The sequence below is a fragment of the Lutra lutra genome, chromosome 7 (genome assembly GCF_902655055.1).
Source record: "Lutra lutra chromosome 7, mLutLut1.2, whole genome shotgun sequence".
NCBI lineage: Eukaryota > Metazoa > Chordata > Mammalia > Carnivora > Mustelidae > Lutra > Lutra lutra.
In genome coordinates this window covers 98,080,177-98,098,021 of record NC_062284.1, presented here as the reverse complement: position 1 = coordinate 98,098,021, position 17,845 = coordinate 98,080,177, and the positions used below count along the sequence as shown (strand labels likewise).

Genomic DNA, 17,845 nt, shown 5'->3' with positions numbered 1-17,845 from the left:
TGAGTGGAAACATTTTATATTAGTATCTTCTCCCTATAAAGATCAGGAAAAAAAAAAACCAAAACACCTCTCATTACTTTTTAGTTACATCTTACAACTTTTAAGTCATGACCAAGGAATTTGATCTTAAATATAGGAATTCTTTTATAAAAGTTCAGTATTCACTTACAGGCATTTTTTTTTTTTCCTCCAAAGGGCTCTTTTCCAAGAAGTGGATTTTCATTCAAAGTATTTTATCCATCCAACAAGATAGTAGAAGATAGGTAAGTGTACCCCAAGAAACAGCAAGGAGGAGTTGTCTTTTGGCTTTGTATTGCTGAAAATCAGATGTCCTGTAGGTGTGTTGAGGTTTTAAAAGATGTCTGTGTTGGTCCTTTGGAAATGTTTCAGGCTGAACTTCTGGTCATATTGTGGGACATAGAATTGTATGTACTCGATAAAAGAGATTAAGAAGTGTTTTCTGAGGGCTGTCTCAGGCCAGCCACAGAGGTGAGCTAGTTCTCTCACAGGCTGACTCCTGATGATGTTTGTGTTCTGAGAGGTCAGCCTCACCCTCCACGTGGTTGATTCTCAAAACCTAGGCAGTCGGCCTTAAACTGGCATTAACAGAGTGTGTGGGGAGGGCATGGGGTGTTAGTGATGGTGAGAGGTTGGGGTTGGGGCGTTGTCTTGGGGATAAAGAATAATTCATGTTGGGGGCTGGGTAGTGGTTTTTCAAAGGGTTATCTCTAGACCACCCTCATCAGAATCCTCTGTGAACCTTGTTAAAAATGTTAAGTTTTTCACTTCACCCTGACAAGGGAGATAAAATGATCATGAAAGTGGTTTTCCCAAGGTAAGGCTTATCTGTTGCACTCCCTATGTGCTGACCCCTGCAATTTCCCCAAATGTGGGAAATCTAGCTGTGTAATTTGTGGTAGTGGAGGGCTGTGTTTGTGCTCTCTCCCGGGCAGGATTGGCGGGGGGAATCCCACTCCAAACTTATCAAATGATTCTCTAGTTGTAGGGGCCAGGAATAAGCATTATTGACACCATTTCTCTTGGATTCAGGCAGCCTAACACATGATTTCTCAGTTAATCATATTTTGAAAAAGCAGCTCCCCGCTTCAGATAAGAACAAGTGACCAAATAACTGCCTCCCAGGTTCTTATCAGAGAATGTAATCTTGAACACACAGCTCAGTTGTCTTTATTTTTTGGTAATTAACATATTTATTTAAATGAAATGAATACAAGTACATGATAAAAATTTCAAACAATGCTCAAGGTATAGAATTGAAAAGGAAAAATACATCTGCTTCCTAACCCTGAAACCATAATTAAGTTTTCTATATTTTTTAAAGATTTATTTATTTGAGAGAGTGGTGGGGAGGGGCAGAGGGAGGGAGAGAGAGAATCCTCAAGCAGACTCCTGGCTGAGCACAGAGCTTGACTTGGTGCTGGATCCCAGGACCCTGAGATCATTACCTAAGCCGAGATCAAGAGCCAGAAACTTAACCAAATAGGTCACCCAGGTTGCCCCTTTTATATATTTCTTAAAAAAACAATTATGCATTGTTCTTACCACTCAGTACTCATGGAAGATTTAAGTCCATTCACTTTATGAGATATTTTAAGTTTTCCTCTTGGATTTACTCATTTGACATATATATGATTCTTACTGTATTCCACACACTGCTTGGTTTTTGGAATGAATATAACCAGACAGATACTCTCATTAAGTTCACAGATCTTCTAGTCTCTTCTATAAGCCCCAAACTATGTATGTTTGACTTTACCTAGACCAAGTTGAATCCTAAAACACCAAAACTGATTTGGAATGCCCTTAGGTAAGAGCAAGCACTTGCCTCCAGTGTCTCAGCTGCTTGTCCTCACCTGGATGCCCCTGAGGGCATTTGATTTTGTGACCCAGGATTACTAAGGGCTGTCTGCCTGGAGCATATTTTGTCCACCTGTAGAATGACTTCTACTGAACTGCAATTTGATGTGAAACTTACACTGCAAGGAAAACCAATATGGGGACTTTCAGCAGGTCTCAGGCCAAGGGGATTCTGTGTCTGTCCCAAGCAACTGTTTATCTAGGGGAGACTGGGAATCTTCTAATGAACTCCCTTTGCTTTAGCTGGCACACCCAAATGTGTAGCCCAATTCTCTAGCTGCAGAGGAATTACTACCATAAATGTTGGGCGTGGCCCTGACTTCATCTTTTTTTTTCTGAACTGTATTTTCCCACTACTTGAATTGCTTCATTTATTTTTATCTTTTTATTCATTTGTCTCTGCAAACCATTTTATATTCTTTTTTTTAAATGAGCTGGGATAGAAATAAGTAAACCACAATAGGAAATTAATTGATTTATTAATTATGATAGCACAGGACATTTCAGTTACATTTCTTTTTTTTTTTTTTAAAGATTTTATTTATTTATTTGACACAGAGAGAGATCAGAAGTAGGCAGAGAGGCAGGCAGAGAGAGAGGAAGAAGCAGGCTCCCTGCTGAGCAGAGAGCCCGATGCAGGGCTCGATCCCAGGACGCTGGGATCATGACCCGAGCCGAAGGCAGAGGCTTTAACCCACTGAGCCACCCAGGCGCCCCTTCAGTTACATTTCTGATAGTGTTCCCTGGGTGCCATGCAGAATTGTTAGGTGTTCTAAGCACTTTTTACAGAACTCTGTGATAGTTCCACACATTATGGTATTAGAAGTCATATATGTACCCATATTTCTTAAAAGCTTCTAATATAGCCCTTGACTTGAGTTGATGCTCACCATTCATGGGGTTGAAATATTTGGTTCCTTTATCATATAGCTACTGAAAAGCCTTGACATGATTTCCAGACTATAATTTAGTAGTGATAATTGAAGGAATCTTTTTAGTGCTTGATCAAACAGGTTGATGATGTACATTTACTTTTGAGGGAACAGAAACCATTTCAAGATATAGTGGAATCATTTGGTCTTCCTGCTACCTAGTTCCCCCAAAGAAGAAATCTTTTGGTAAATTACTTGTGAAATCATATTGTAACATTAATCACAGAAATGTAGTCGAAGTCAGTAAGGTTAACCCTGTTTCAGCAGGGACTCTCATACAATTGTTTATTTTAAAACATAGTATTGGTGATGTAGTGGAGAAATACCCATTTTCACACATAGCTGGGTGGAATAGAAAGTGGTACAAACCCTTATGGAGGGCAATTTGACAGGTTTACCTAAGACCCAGACTGTATATACCAGCATTTACATTTCTAGGAATTTATCCTACAGATATACTTGGCTTATACATCAAAGTAAGTATAGGTGTTTTTATTGTAGTTTTTGTAATAACAAAACAAATGGCTTAAATGGGTACCCATAAGGGGGTGCCTGGGTGGTGTGGTCAGCTGCGCATCTGACTCTTGGTTTTGGCTCAGGTTGTGATCTCAGGGTCATGAGATCGAGCCCCCTGTTGGATCAGTGCAGTCAGCTTGGAACTCTCTTTCCTTCCCCTGCTGCCCCCTGCCTGTACTCTTTCTAAAATAAATAAATAAATAAATATTAAAAATAAATAAATAAATGGGTACCCATTTAAATGTGTGTACTTTTTTTTGTTTCTTTTTTTGTTTAATGTGTGGGGGCACCTGGGTGGCTCAGTGGGTTAAGCCCCGGCCTTCAGCTCAGGTCATGATCTCAGGGTCCTGGGATCGAGTCCCACATCAGGCTCTCTGCTCAGCGGGGAGCCTACTTTCCCCCCACCCCCCTGCCTGCCTCTCTGCCTACTTGGGATCTCTGTCAAATAAATAAATCTTAAAAAAAAAAATGTGTGTACTTCTTAGAACTTTTCAAATGTACTTAAATTTCAAAACCTTAAAGGAAGGGATTAGTTTTAAAAATTATAGGTAAATAGGGGTGCCTGGGTGGCTCAGTGGGTTAAGCCGCTGCCTTCGGCTCGGGTCATGATCTCAGAGTCCTGGGATCGAGCCCCGCATCAGGCTCTCTGCTCAGCAGGGAGCCTGCTTCCTCCTCTCTCTGCCTGCCTCTCTGCCTGCTTGTGATCTCTCTGTCAAATAAATAAATAAAATCTTAAAAAAAAAATTATAGGTAAATATATTACCAACTGAAAAAAGGTGTAAAATAGTGTGCACTGTATTCTAACACTTGTATATCTTTTTAAAGCATATACCCCCCATAGATGCTTATATATGATTAGAATGTCTTTATAAGGACAAATAATTGGTTCCAAGAACAGAAATAGAGTGTGAGACTGATTTATTTTTCACTCTGTCCCCTTTTGAATTTGGAACAATATGCATGTAATGACCTATTTTTAAAATAAGTACTTAGAAATGTACAATAACTTAGGTTTCCAACATGTTTAATTTTATGAATTTCTATTTTCAGCAAACTTCAAGGTTTTTGAGATTCTTAAAGAGCATCTGAAGAAAGAAAATTCCATCAGTTCTGCTAATTTTATATTTATGTGATTTTGATAAGTTCCAATAAAATTATGATAAACTCTAGAATGTTCTTAAATTTGTATTTTATGGGGCACCTGGGTGGCTCAGTGGGTTAAAGCCTCTGCCTTTGGCTCGGGTCATGATCCCAGGGTCCTGGGATCGAGCCCCGCATCAGGCTCTCTGCTCAGTGGGGAGCCTGCTTCCTCCTCTCTCTCTCTGCCTGCCTCTCTGCCTACTTGTCATCTGTCTGTCAAATAAATAAATAAAAATCTTTTTTTTTTTTTTAAATTGTATTTTATGAAGTTTTGGTATTAAATTACAACAAACATGGTACACTTGACAAAGTTTTACAGCAAAAATATTTTCTGTATAGTCTTAATATGAAAATATGCATGAAGATATATTCTGATTTATGCTTAAAAACTGGTTTCATTATTCTAGGCTAATCATATGCTAATATTCATTTTAAAGAAAATACAAATATTTAAAATTTTCTGATTCCTTATTTTGTCTAACTTGAGTCCTAATGTTAGATTTAGCAATCTTCCAACTAAATTTCAAGTCACAGAATTTATTCTAATGCTAGTGAAAACCTGTATTACTAAGATAATCATTTCATAATTATATTTTGGCACTGGAGTTTTTTTTAAGATTTTATTTATTTGACAGGGTGAGACAGCAACAGAGGGAACACAAGCGGGGAGGTGGGAGAGGGAGAAGCAGGCTCCCCACTAAGCAGGGAGCCCGATGTGGGGCTCAATCCAGGACCCTGGGATCATGACCCAAGCCGAAGACAGACACTTAACCAACTGAGCCACCCAGGTGCCCGTGCACTGGAGATTTAAAAACACATGGTCACCGTAGGCTTTACATTTAGAAGACACATTATTTTGAAGCAGCACGTTTTGCTATTTGGATGTGATCACTTAATACCATCCCCTTACTTTTAGATTACAGCATTGCAATAATGCCTAGAAATGAATGTGAATGACAGGAAGTCGGGGTACAAAGAATATTTCAAATGTAGGAGTAATCTTTTTTTTTTTTTTAAGATTTTATTTGTTTATTTGACAGAAATCACAAGTAGGTAGAGAGGCAGGCAGAAACAGAGGGGGAAGCAAGCTCCTTACTGAGCAGAGAGCCCAATGTGGGGCTCGATCCCAGGCCTCTGGGATCATGGCCTGAGCTGAAGGCAGTAGCTTTAACCACTGAGCCAGCCAGGCACCTCAAGAAGGAGTAATCTTAATATTACAAAAAGCCTGGAATGGAAGACATTTTTTTGAAAGAAAATTAGCTTTTGGGGGAAGAGAGACTGATAAAAAATAAAAACGACACACTGAAGGGAAAATTTCTCAATGAGAAATTTTAATCTGAATGTAGTGATGAGTGAATTAAGTTAAGGGTGAAGTGGCAATTTGAGAAGTGGTTTGAAGATGGAAAATTTGGGGAGAATGTTAGTAGAAGCCTGATGTTAGAAGAGCAAGATTTAGCTTTAATTTCAAGAAGAGCTTAGAGAAAGTTAGAGATGAAATTAAGGCATAAGTTCAAAAACTATATTGCTTGGAAAATCTATAATTTGGGCCTTGAAAGTGGTAGTGAAATAAACACTGCAAGGCTGTTGGTTCAGTTATGAGAACCAGAGCTAAATATGAAAGATGGCAGGTAAGAAGTTATAAATGGAAACTCATATAAAGTGTTCCCGCATTCATTTGTTTCTGTAAGATGCGCTTTTTGAGATCTTTTTACATTTAGTGCCTAGAAAGACAGGGTGACTTAGCAAGGTGAAGTGAAACGAAGCAAGGCAGGTAACTATGAGCAGGTAAGTTGCCAGAACCAGACAATAAGTGTTAGAATAAGACGAACTAAAACCAGGTGGGAATCCGCATCGTCTGGAAATGCAAAGCAGAAATGCAAAGCAGAAGTCTGAAAGATGGGGCAGTGGAGGAGCAGCACTGAAAGGGTATCCTGGGCTTCTCTTTGGTGGGGGTGGGAAGCAGAGAGGTGGTGTGCTCCCTGACTTTGGTGCTTCATCAGCTGGTTGACCTCACTGCCAGAAATCTGGGTCTGAGGCACCGAGCCTTAGAACAGGGGCCAGGTAGATCACACCAGAAGACAGGCGTGGGAAAGATTTCTCTGCCGTGAGAAAAATAACACTTGGTCTCGTGGGGGAAACCACAGGAAGTGTGACTGGAACACGCAGGTGCACCTAACGGCTGCACCTGGTGCTGTCTGCTCCAGCCAGCCGTAGCTATGTGGGAAGCCGAGCCCAGCTGGCCATTCTAGAGAAATCTGAATTTTCAGGTAAAGCATCCTGACTTTTCAATCACCGGTGGTTTAAATCAGTCTGCATTAAGGAAGACATGATTACACACTGGATTGTGCCCATGAATTGCTTTCTCTCCCTTATAAGCGCAGGAACTTAAGCTGGTGTTCTATCAAATATACCTATTAAGTAAGATGACTTGGGTCCCAATCAATTACCAAAATCTATTGTGAAATTTACTATGTCTCTTATAGTGGTGGGACTGCTCAGAGCAGGCAGGGTAAAATTAAAACAGAGTGTTTCAGTCTTGACCCTGTGCATACTCCTTTGTTTTCTGTGCAGGGGAGGCACCTACCCACCAGATTCAACCAGCAGCACAGGCTATACAGGAGAGATGGGTGTTCTGCCAGGGAGGCCAAGGTGTAATGATCCAGGGTGTGAGTGTGGAGAGCGCTGGAGATCAAGGCATGATGGCCTTGGAGACACAAGTAAGGAATTTGGACGTGGGGCTACTGAAAAGCGTTCAGCAGATCTGGCTTTCAAGATCACTGAGGTTACTGTGTGGAGAAGAGACTGTAATGAGGGAAGAGCTGAAGAGACCGGTCAGGAAAGTACTGCAGAAGTCTGCAATGGAGATGATAAAGGGGCTCAGACCAGAAATGGAAAGAAGGGGATGTATTCGGGGTGTGTAAGAAGAGACCGCAGGCCTGGTTAACTGAATAGCAATGCAGGATGGGGGTAAGGGGAATCAAGGATTACACTTAGGTTTCAGGTTTAAGCACCTGGGTAGACCGTACTGTTTACTGAGACTGGGGGCATAACAGATTTGAGAGGGAAAAGAAATCAAGATTTCTGTTTGGAGGGGTGCCTGGCTAGCGTTCGGTCAGTGGAATATGTGAATCTTGATCTTGGGATTGTGAGTTTGAGCTCCACATTGGGGCTTATTTAAAATCTTAAAAAAGAATTTTTTTTTTTTCTATTTAGAGATGCCTATCACACATCCAGGTGGAGGTATCTGGTAGGTAGTGGCATGAGCCTAGAGCTCAGAGGTTAAGTGTGAGTGGAGGTAAAATTTTGGAGTCACTAGGTCATCCCACATGAGGTCCATGAGGCAAGGATTTTTTTTGACAAGTACTTTCAAGAACCTTTAAATTGAAGTATAAGATACATACATACATATCCCCTATCATCAGTGTACAGCTCAATGAATTTTCACAAACTGCACATCCTGTTAGCAATACCAAGATTAAGAATCAGAATACTACCCTTCACCCCAGAATCTCACTCCTGCTCCCTTCCAATCACAACACTCCACTCCCCCTCGAAAGGACAATCACTAGCCTGATTTCTAGCAGTGAGATTCATTTTGCCAAGCTTTGCCTATTGTAGAATGGAATCATACAGTATGTATTATTTTGCATCTTGTTTCCTTCATACAACCTTGTCACATTTATCCACATTGTTCATTCACGTCCATTGTGTGGAGATACACATTTTATTTGTCCATTCTACTATTGATGGAAACTTGGGTAGTTTCCACTATTTAAACAGTGCTACTATAGATATGCAAATTCTAGTATGTCTTCTCTTTTGATAGGGATATGTGTTTCTATTGGATATATATCTAGGAGTAGAATTTCTTAGTTATGAGATATACATTACAGTCAACAGAAATTTTCCAAAGTAATTGACCCAATAGCTACTTCCAGTATCAGAGAGTGCCAGTTGCTTCACATCCTTGGGACACAATGATTTTGTTTTGTTCCATCCAATGCCTAGAACAGTGCCTTACCTACCTAAGTAGTGGGTGCAGCAGTGTACAATAAATATCTGTTGAAAGAATGAATTTAAACTTAGATGGCATTTAAAGCTGTGAGCCTGATTAGGATCGTCTAGGACAATTCAGTAAGTAGGCTTATGAACAGACTTTGGGTGACTCCTAAATTAGAGGACAGGCAGGAAAGAACAAGCAGAGGAGGAGGAAAATGGGAGAGCTTGAGTTCTTCAAACCAAGAGTAAAGTATGTTTCAAGGAGGGGGACTCAATTGTTTTGAATATGGCCAAGAGAACATAAGATGCAGGGAGAAGTTGGGAAAGGAGTTAAGATTTTTGTTCATTTCAAACCTGATGGACATAAGCATTAAATCATTGAAATAGAGACCTCAAAGGGGCAACTAGATATAGGAGTTTGGAATTTAGAACCTGATACAGAAGTCTGGTATTTGTGAGTGTAAAAATATTTGTGAAGGAGAGAATGTAACTGGAGAAGAGATTGCATCCCTGTCTTGAGGCATTTCCACTTAGAGGTGGAACAGAGACAAACACCTGCAAAACAGACCAAATAGTGTCAAGTGTCTGAGGTAGGAGACAGATTTGGAAAGTGTCCTGTCACTGAGGTAATCGCAAATCAACTGTGTTAAATGTTGATGAAAGTTTCAACAAAATGAGAAAAGAAAAACAATCGCTGGATTGAACAACTACCAGTTAATAACTCCCTTAGTCAATAAATACTATTCTATAACATCACTTTTGAATGCACAAAATCCCACTGTACGGCCATAGTAAAATCTGCTCAGGGCGCCTAGGTGGCTCAGTGGGTTAAAGCCTCTGCCTTCAGCTCAGGTCATGATCCCAGAGTCCTGGGATCAAGCCCCACATTGGGCTCTCTGCTCAGCAGGGAGCCTGCTTCCCTTCCTCTCTCTCTGCCTGCCTCTCTGACTACTTGTAATCTCTGTCTGTCAAATAAATAAATAAAATCTTAAAAAAAAAAATTAAGATTCCATTAAAAAAAAAAAAATCTGCTCACCCAGTCCCACTGCAGGATTCTTGGATTCTTCCCAAATCTTTAGAATCATGGGAAATGTTGCCTTGAGCACACTCTTAGACTGAGAGTTGCTGGATGAAGAGTATGTACCTTCTAAAGGCTTTTGATATAGCTACCAAACTACTGTCTAGAAAGGCTTTACTACCACCCCAAAGAAATACAGTAATTGTAAAAGCAGCCTTTGCCATTTTGATAGGTAATCTGTAGGATCTTACATTTGCATTTTTATTATTAAAGTCCTGGGGGGCCTGGCTGGCTCAGTCAAAGGAGCATGCGACTCTTGATCTCAGGGTGCTGAGTCTCAGCCCAGGGTTGAGTGTAGAGATTATTAAATAAAAAAATAAATAATGCTTACTGATCATTAGTTATTTATGAATAGCTTGCCCATAGCTCTTGCCCCAATTGTGAGTTGGTATAGGGCAAACCTTATGGTGAAATGTCTAGAAAACGGAAATGTTGGTTTAGTAAAGTAAAATATGTGGATAAGCTTAAAATTGAATTACAGCTTGTGAATAAGATGATGTACATAAATGCTGGAAATTACATTATGACAGTTATTCTGCAGAAGTAACTGCACCACGGCACAGGAATCTAAAAAGGTAGTATGTGGTGTAGTTGGTTGATATGAAATAATAAAGTTATTTGCGGCATTTCCACCAGCCCACTCCAATTACTGCCCCTCCTCCCGGCTGTCGGCTGTGTCACTATGGCAACGACCACGCGCTGCCCCAGGCTCAATTCTCCGGCGGTTACCGAACGAGGCCGCCCGACTCTGGGCAGACCAGCGACTCTACGGCGCATCCCACCCACCTTGTCTCGGGTTGCTCTCCCCGGGCCGGAGGGCTAGGAGCCCCGGCGGCAGCATGGCCAAGGCGACAGCCTCTTCGCCGCTGGAGGACTTGGACCTGAGCGGAGAGGAGGTCCAGCGGCTCACCTCAGCCTTTCAGGACCCAGAGTTCCGGCGAATGTTCACCCAGTACGCCGAGGAGCTCACGGACCCGGAGAACCGGCGGCGCTACGAAGAGGAGATCACCGCGCTGGAGCGTGAGCGCGGAGTGGACGTGCGGTTCGTGCACCCGCAGCCGGGTCACGTACTGCGCACCAGCCTCGACGGGGCGCAGCGCTGCTTCGTGAACGTGTGTAGCAACGCGCTGGTGGGCGCGCCCAGCAGCCGACCCGGCCCCGGGGGCGCGGCGGCCGGCAGCCAGTGGTCCCTGCCCTACAGCCTGGCTCCCGGCCGCGAGTACGCGGGGGGCCGAGGCACCCGCTACACGGTCTACGACGTGGTCTTCCACCCAGAAGCGCTCGCGCTGGCCCGGCGCCACGAGCGCTTCCGCCAGATGTTGGACGCCACGGCACTGGAGGCCATCGAGAAGCAGTTCGGCGTGAAGCTGGACCGCAGGAACGCCAAGACCCTGAAGATCAAGTACAAGGGGACTCCGGAGGCCGCCGTGCTGCGCACACCCCTCCCCGGGGGCGTACCGGCCCGGCCTGAGGGGGAGCCGGAGAGCCCTCTCCCCGATTTTCCCTACCCCTACCGGTGCCCGGCGGTGGCCGGGAACTCAGTGGTCCCGCGACCCCAGGCGCCCTCCCCTCCGGAGGCGGTCCTGCAGCCCGCCCCCACCGAGCCTCGTTACCGCGTGGTGCAGCGCCACCACGTGGACCTCCAGGATTACCGCTGCTCCCGGGACTCGGCCCCCAGCCCGGTGCCCCGGGAGCTTGTGGTCACCATCGAGCTGCCGCTGTTGCGCTCGGCTGAGCAGGCGGCGCTGGAGGTGACGGGAAAGCGGCTGTGCCTCGACTCAAGGAAACCCGACTACCGGCTGCGGCTCTCGCTCCCGTACCCGGTGGACGACAGCCGCGGCAAGGCGCAGTTCAACAAGGCCCGGCGACAGCTCGTGGTTACGCTGCCCGTGGCGCTGCCCCCTGCGCGCCAGGAACCCGCCGTGGCGCCGGAAGAGTCCGTCTACACGTCCGGAACTGACGGCGCGGCCTGCGCTTCCGCTCGCGAGGGGGAGGTGGGCCCAGCAGGGGGTTGTGCCGGTAGCAGTGGCCCGGATCCCGGGGCTGCGGACGCCTTGATCATCACGCCCGCCGCCGCTGCGGAGGAGCTCGTCTTCGAGCCCGACGAACGGGACTTGGACGAGCAAGCGGTGTGCACAACGGGCATCGAAGAGGAGCCGCCCTCCGTAGCGGAGAACTCACCTGAGGACGGTGGAGGAGGCTCCCCTGGTACTTCATCTGGGGGCCTTGACAGAGGGTCTGCTGCAGGAAGAGAGAGTGCGCGTGGAGATCTCGGAGCCGAGACTCGAGTGCTCGGGGAAGACGCGGGCGGGGAGCCCTCCGATCTAGCCATGTGTGGGACCGGCGGCAAGGAACCTTTGTGCCCTCCTTTGCAGTGTAATCAGAATGAAGAATCCCTGACTCTGCTGATTCAAGTGCCTCGGATCCAACCGCAAAGTCTTCAAGGGGATGTGAGCCCCTTCGGGTACAAACTGGGCTTCTCCACCCAAGACTTAGTTTACTATTCCTTCTTTTTGCAATTTGCTCCGGAGAATAAATTGAGCACCAAAAAACCTGTGGCTAGTATTTCTTCGAACAATGCAGTGATAGAACTGGCCAAATCTCCAGAATGCCATGGACATTGGAGAGAATGGTATTATGGTTTAAACAAGGATTCTTTGCAGGTAACAGTTCTTTCTAGACTCGTATATATTTTCAAAGATGGTATTTATTTGTCAGAGCACGAGCAGGGGGAGAGGCAGAGGCAGAGTAGGCTCCGCAACCCCCCAGCAGGGAGCCCTATGTGAGGCTCATCCCAGGACCCATGAACCGACCTGAACCGAAAGCAGAATCTTAACCAACTAAGCCACCCAGGCGCCCCAAGACTCTTATATTTGAAAAATTCTATCCCACTTTTAAAATTACTTCTTAAGATTGACCCTTGAATAACACAGGTTGGAACTGCCTGGATCCACGTATAAGTGATTTTTTAAAAAAAGATTTATTTATTTATTTATTTGACAGACAGAGATCACAAGCAGGCAGAGTCAGGCAGAGAGAGAGGAGGAAGCAGGCTCCCTGCTGAGCAGAGAGCTCGATGTGGGGCTCCGATCCCAGGACCCTGAGATCAAGGCCGAGGCTTAACCCACTGAGCCACCCAGTGGCTCAGATCATAAGTGATCTTTTTGATACATACAGTATGATATTATAAATGTATTTTCTTTTATGATTTTCTTAAAAACATTTTCTCTAGTTTATAAGAATACAGTATATAATACACCATACAAAATATGAGTTAATGGACTGTTTATGTTACAGGTAAGGCTTCTAGTCAACAGTAGGCTGTTAATGGTTAAGCTTTGGAGGGGTCCAAAGTTGTAGGTGGATTTTTCAACTGGGGCAGAGGTGTTCCCCTAACCCCCCTGTTGTTGAAAGAGCAACTGTGTATTTGTTAGCTCTTGTGGGCAAGTCCTTGAACTTGGGGCTGAGCAATACCTAGTTTACTTAGGACATAATTTTCATGAATAGTGTGTTCCATTGTAGTTGCTGCTATACTTTTTGGGTTATTGAGGTTCTTGAATTTCAGATTCAGTACTCCAGTATTATGGACAATTTTATTAATTTTTTTTTATTTTTTAAAGATTTTATTTATTTGACAGAGAGGGAGATCACAAGTAGAGAGAGAGAGAGAGAGGAGGAGGAGGCAGGCTCCCTGCCCAGCAGAGGGCCCGATGCGGGACTCGACCCCAGAACGCTGAGATCAGGACCCGATCGGAAGGCAGAGGCTTAACCCTCTGAGCCACCCAGGCAGCCCCGTATTATGGACAATTTTAAAAAAAGATTTTATTTACTGACCTGTGTGGGGGGAGGGGCAGAAGGTGAGGGAGAGAGAAGCAGACTCCCCTGCTGAGTGGGAGCATACACTGGGTTCATCCCAGGACTAGAGACCATGACAGGAATGAAATCTAAGAGTGGGTTCCTCAACTGGCTGAGCTAATCAGGTGCCCCTACTGATAATTTTTTTAAAAACTGTAAAATTTTAAGTTCTAAGGAATTTTTAAACTCATAAATTAACAATTGGTGGTTGTCATTGAGATATGTATTAGTGTTACATGTCATTTTCTTGTTTAGCTTTTATTTAACAAATCAAGGGTTAAATTCCCAGAAATAAAACTAGTTGCAAGGATTATATATTGAGAATTAAGTTTAGCCTTGGGCTTTAACTTGCCAGAAATTTTCATTTCTTCCTGTGATTTTTCCTGGATATTTGCTGATAAGTTACATTTTATGAGGGGTAACTTCTGTGAGAAGTGGTTAATTTGAAACTCTCCCAAAATGGTAAAATAAATAGCCAGGGCAAGGTAAGATACTTTGTGAGAATATAATATGAAACTGACTATCTGCTTATATCATCAGCAGGGGGAAATTTAGGAAAGGGCAGTCAGTTTCCTCTAATTGTTGTATTTATCTATTTATTTTTAAAGTTTATTTACATAATCTCTGCCCCTCTACCCTGTGGTGGGGCTCGAACTCACTTCAGAGATAGAGTTGCATGCTCCTCCAACTGAGCCAGCCAGGTACTCCGTAATTGTTTTAATAAATGTAAAAATAACAACTGGGAAGAAAGTTTTATGAATAGGCAGTTGAGAGAATACTAAAGACTATTATTTTAATCTGATTTTCTAGAAGGCTAACATTATTTTAGCAAAGAAACTAGACCAAAATGGGATTAGGGCAACTGTGTTTTATATCTTTGATGATTGAAATGGATTTATAATTACTTTGTTAATCACATTTGCTAAAGCTGATGAAGCCATAATATTCAGTTATTTTTCTTTACATTTTGCTGGACTAGGGTCTAAGCATTAAAGTACAATTTCTTAAAATCACAAGAGTAATGGATGGGTAGACATGTACTATATGATGATTATATTATATGCATCATATGAAAATAGAGTGATTTGTGACTGTCAAGGTCAGAATTGTTACTTTACACATAAGTACAAAATAGATTTATAAAAGGCTAAATATTCACTGGACATTTTCCTAGAGCTTTAGGACCACTAAATTCAGTTTCTTTTAGAGTAAAATCAGTCATTAGAATAAGGTGAGTTTATGCACTTTGTTTTAATCATAACCATTTCCATTATATATATAACTTACATATTTATATACTAAAAGTATTTGGGTATTTTTGTGCAGTTAATGTGTCTTTACCAGAGGCAGGAACCTTAGAAACGCTTTTAATTGGGGAATGTTCTATAATACAGTTATTCTGGAACTTTAAAATAATAGCAAGGAAATTACTCCAAATACAAGATTTTTGTGTACCCAGTGTTCATGGTAGGTGTTCTTAAGTTTAAATACTATTTAATGTAAGGGAACTTTAAAACTAGTCTCTTTATTGATTTTGCTCTCCTATTTGGACCAAATAATGAACCGTTTATTTGGAAATTTGTTTTTATGAAAGTACTTTTATTTTGGGCAACATTAAACTGATTTTATGCATTTTAAATATGGTTTTCCCTTCAACACTGTAACTATATACCTGTATTTACTTGACATGAATATGCACAAGTTGCTTTGTGTTTGGGATTCTGGTGAAAGTGATTTATGCATTCCCTAATTATAGTTTGGAAATCTTTCCATGTCAGCCTCTTGAAATCTACCTCATTCTTATAAATAGCTATATGCTACTGTCACAATGCATTATCTCAATGCACAAAAATAGAATATACTTATCTTAAATATTATATTTGACTCTTATCTGGCCAAGAACTAAAAGGCAAACTGGTCACACAAAATTTGAATAAATCCTATCATATATATTTCTTAGCTGTCTCATTGGGAAGTATTCTAAAATTAAATTACATTTTATAGCTTCGACTGCATTTATAGCTCTAGAGGTGATTTTTTTTTTCTAGAGGTGATATTATTCTTATAAATACTAGGAGAAAAAAAGGAAAGGAAAATACCATTTGTAAGTAAGATTATCTCAGATTGTTAACAGAGACTTAAAGAAGGAACTAAACTTTTTTCTTTTTGGATCTTTTCTGATATATGTATATACTCTTGCTGTTCTTACTGCTCTGTACAATACTGTTTTCTTCTGCCATGACAGCATAGGAGTAACATTAAGCATTTTAAAAGCATAATCCTGAAGTGTGTAATAACTTGTATGAGCTGTTTTTAGATCAACACTGTCAAAAAATGACCTATAAAGCAGAATATTTTTTTCTCTTTTTATTTTAGGAAAGGCTGTTTGTCAATGAAGAAAATGTTGATGAGGTTCTTGAAGAAGTCCTGAGCCCTCCATTTAATCAGACAATGTCCTTAACCCCACCATTAATTGAAGTTCTTCAGGTTACTGATAGTAAGATTCAAATTCATGCAAAGGTAAGGATTTGGTGGCCTTTGTAGTGATTTAGGACAAGGTTAAAGCCTGACAGATAATTTTTGATTTCTTGATGTCATAACTTTAAATTAAGTGTACATAATGGCTGGGAAGACTGAAGAGGAGTAGAGACTTTGCCTGTATTTTCCTATGGGCCAAACACTTTGTGATTCATTTTCACATATCTCATTTAACCCCGAAATAACTGTCCAGTGAGGAAGAGGGAAACTAACATTTGGGAAGTTTCAGTGCGAGTCCAGGGACAAACAAGTCTTTTTGACTCTCAAACCATGGGAAGGAGCTATGTCATTCAGTTTGTTCATTCTTTCTAGTTGAACCTTAAGTCTGGTTATTCTTAGTCTTCAATATTGGACACAAATAATTTAGTAACTAGCACAATTGATTTACATATGAATTGGGGAGGAGAGTAGCTCTAAAGAATCACAGAAATTCAGGAAAAAGAAATTCAAGAATGCCCGTATAAGAATGAATACTAAATGGTTTTGTAGGCCATGTCAAAGGGTTTGTAGGCCAGGAATATTTTATTCTGAAGGAGGTAAGGGGTCATTGAAAGGAATTAATCAAGAATTAATGTCAGGTTTGCACTGTCTGCATTGTTAAAAAGAACTGGCAGCATTTAGAAGATGACTTGGAGGCGGAAAGCCCGGAAGCCTATCTGCAGATCTATAAGCATTATTTCTTCACAACTTACCAAGAAAAAAAAAAAGTTTTCCAGAGAGCACAATTTAATTTTCTGTTTTTTTTTCAAAGATTCTTAATTTGTTGTTTTTCTTGACATAGTTGCAAGAATGTATTAACTCTGAAAAGTTTAATGAAAAGGAAGAAAAAGGCAATGAAGGAAGTCATCTAATTGAAAAAGAAAATATAGAACATCCTACCGCCTCAACAACTGATTCTGATTCATCTCTAGAAGTTAAAGTACTAGAGACAGACAGTTGTGGTTCAGTTGTGTGCTTGCAACGAGGGGATCCTGATGTTTCTCACTTGCTATTTGAAAAGTCTCAGCAACCTGTGTCAAAAATGGAACCTGAATTTATAAAAGAAAAAAGTCCTGCTTACTCAAATGAGGAAAAAGAGGACTTAGAAGAGCCAGTGATAACAGAAGAGAAAGAATCAGATGGAGGTGACCTATCTTCATTACTAAACAGAGCTTCAGTTCACAATTTACCTGGTCTTAACAATGTAAAAGAAACCAATATGCAGGACGGTAGTGTGCAGTTTATTAAAGATCATGTGACTCAATGCGCATTCAGTTTTCATAATTCTCTGCTATATGACTTGGACTGATTCTGTATAATTTTAGAGTTTATAAGAGTAAAAAGTGTTTGGCCTTAAAACATTATCTTTCTGTTAACTCCTATCTTAAAGTACTCAAGAAAGTACAAAATTAAAATTTGCAGTTTTGATTCTCATGGGGAAACTGGAGATTGATTGTTTTTTTGTATGTAGGGTTTATACAGTTTCCTTAATTATGGAGACTTTTGTGATTCCTCTGATAGATACATTTTTTCTAATGGCGAGTTAATCATTTAGTTTTAAAACAACCAGTATATATTTGCTTGTTTTTGGCTTCTTTTGTTTACCGTTACTTTAATAAAGTTTCAAAGTAAATATTCACTAAGTTGTGTCTGTTACAAAATGTAATTCTTAAGAATGCAATTAACTGAAATTAATCAGTGTGGGGGGGAGGGGTAGAATCTCAAAACTATGCATTTATGTTTCACTAAATATTATTTATGCTTGAAACATTCTTAGAACTTTACTAACCAATATTAACCATCCCATTATGATACAGATACACTGAATGAAATTTAGTATTTTTGCTTCAACTTTGTATTTTATGTGTGCCACACACACACGCGTATATATAGTTATACAGGTTATATAGTGATGCCTTTAAAACTCAAC

At 41.4% G+C, this 17,845-nt stretch overlaps 3 protein-coding genes and 1 non-coding gene across 5 annotated transcripts in view; 3 read left to right on the top strand and 1 right to left on the bottom strand.

Annotated features, from left to right (window-relative positions):
- The window catches only part of POLE2 (DNA polymerase epsilon 2, accessory subunit), a 29,863-nt gene extending 25,365 nt beyond the window's left edge, over nt 1–4,498 (top strand). For both annotated transcript variants that reach the window (XM_047735478.1, XM_047735477.1), the window contains exons 18-19: nt 196–263; nt 4,377–4,498. In XM_047735478.1, coding sequence (XP_047591434.1) covers nt 196–263; nt 4,377–4,395 — 87 coding nt within the window. In that variant the 3' untranslated portion in view covers nt 4,396–4,498. The remainder of the gene's footprint in view (nt 1–195; nt 264–4,376) is intronic.
- KLHDC1 (kelch domain containing 1) overlaps nt 1–10,435 on the bottom strand; it is a 94,583-nt gene extending 84,148 nt beyond the window's left edge. Inside the window, exon 1 of the mRNA XM_047735486.1 lies at nt 10,330–10,435. The gene's annotated coding sequence lies outside the window, so the exon portion shown is untranslated. The remainder of the gene's footprint in view (nt 1–10,329) is intronic.
- LOC125105944 (U1 spliceosomal RNA) lies at nt 783–948 on the top strand. Its single transcript, XR_007129181.1, has one exon. It is a non-coding gene; the product is annotated as a U1 spliceosomal RNA (small nuclear RNA).
- Nucleotides 10,253–17,554, top strand: DNAAF2 (dynein axonemal assembly factor 2). Its single transcript, XM_047735475.1, has 3 exons — nt 10,253–12,206; nt 15,775–15,918; nt 16,718–17,554. The coding sequence occupies exons 1-3, from the start codon at nt 10,383–10,385 to the stop codon at nt 17,222–17,224; spliced, it is 2,475 nt and encodes an 824-aa protein (XP_047591431.1). The 5' UTR covers nt 10,253–10,382; the 3' UTR covers nt 17,225–17,554.
- The last annotated feature ends 291 nt before the right edge of the window (nt 17,555–17,845 follow it).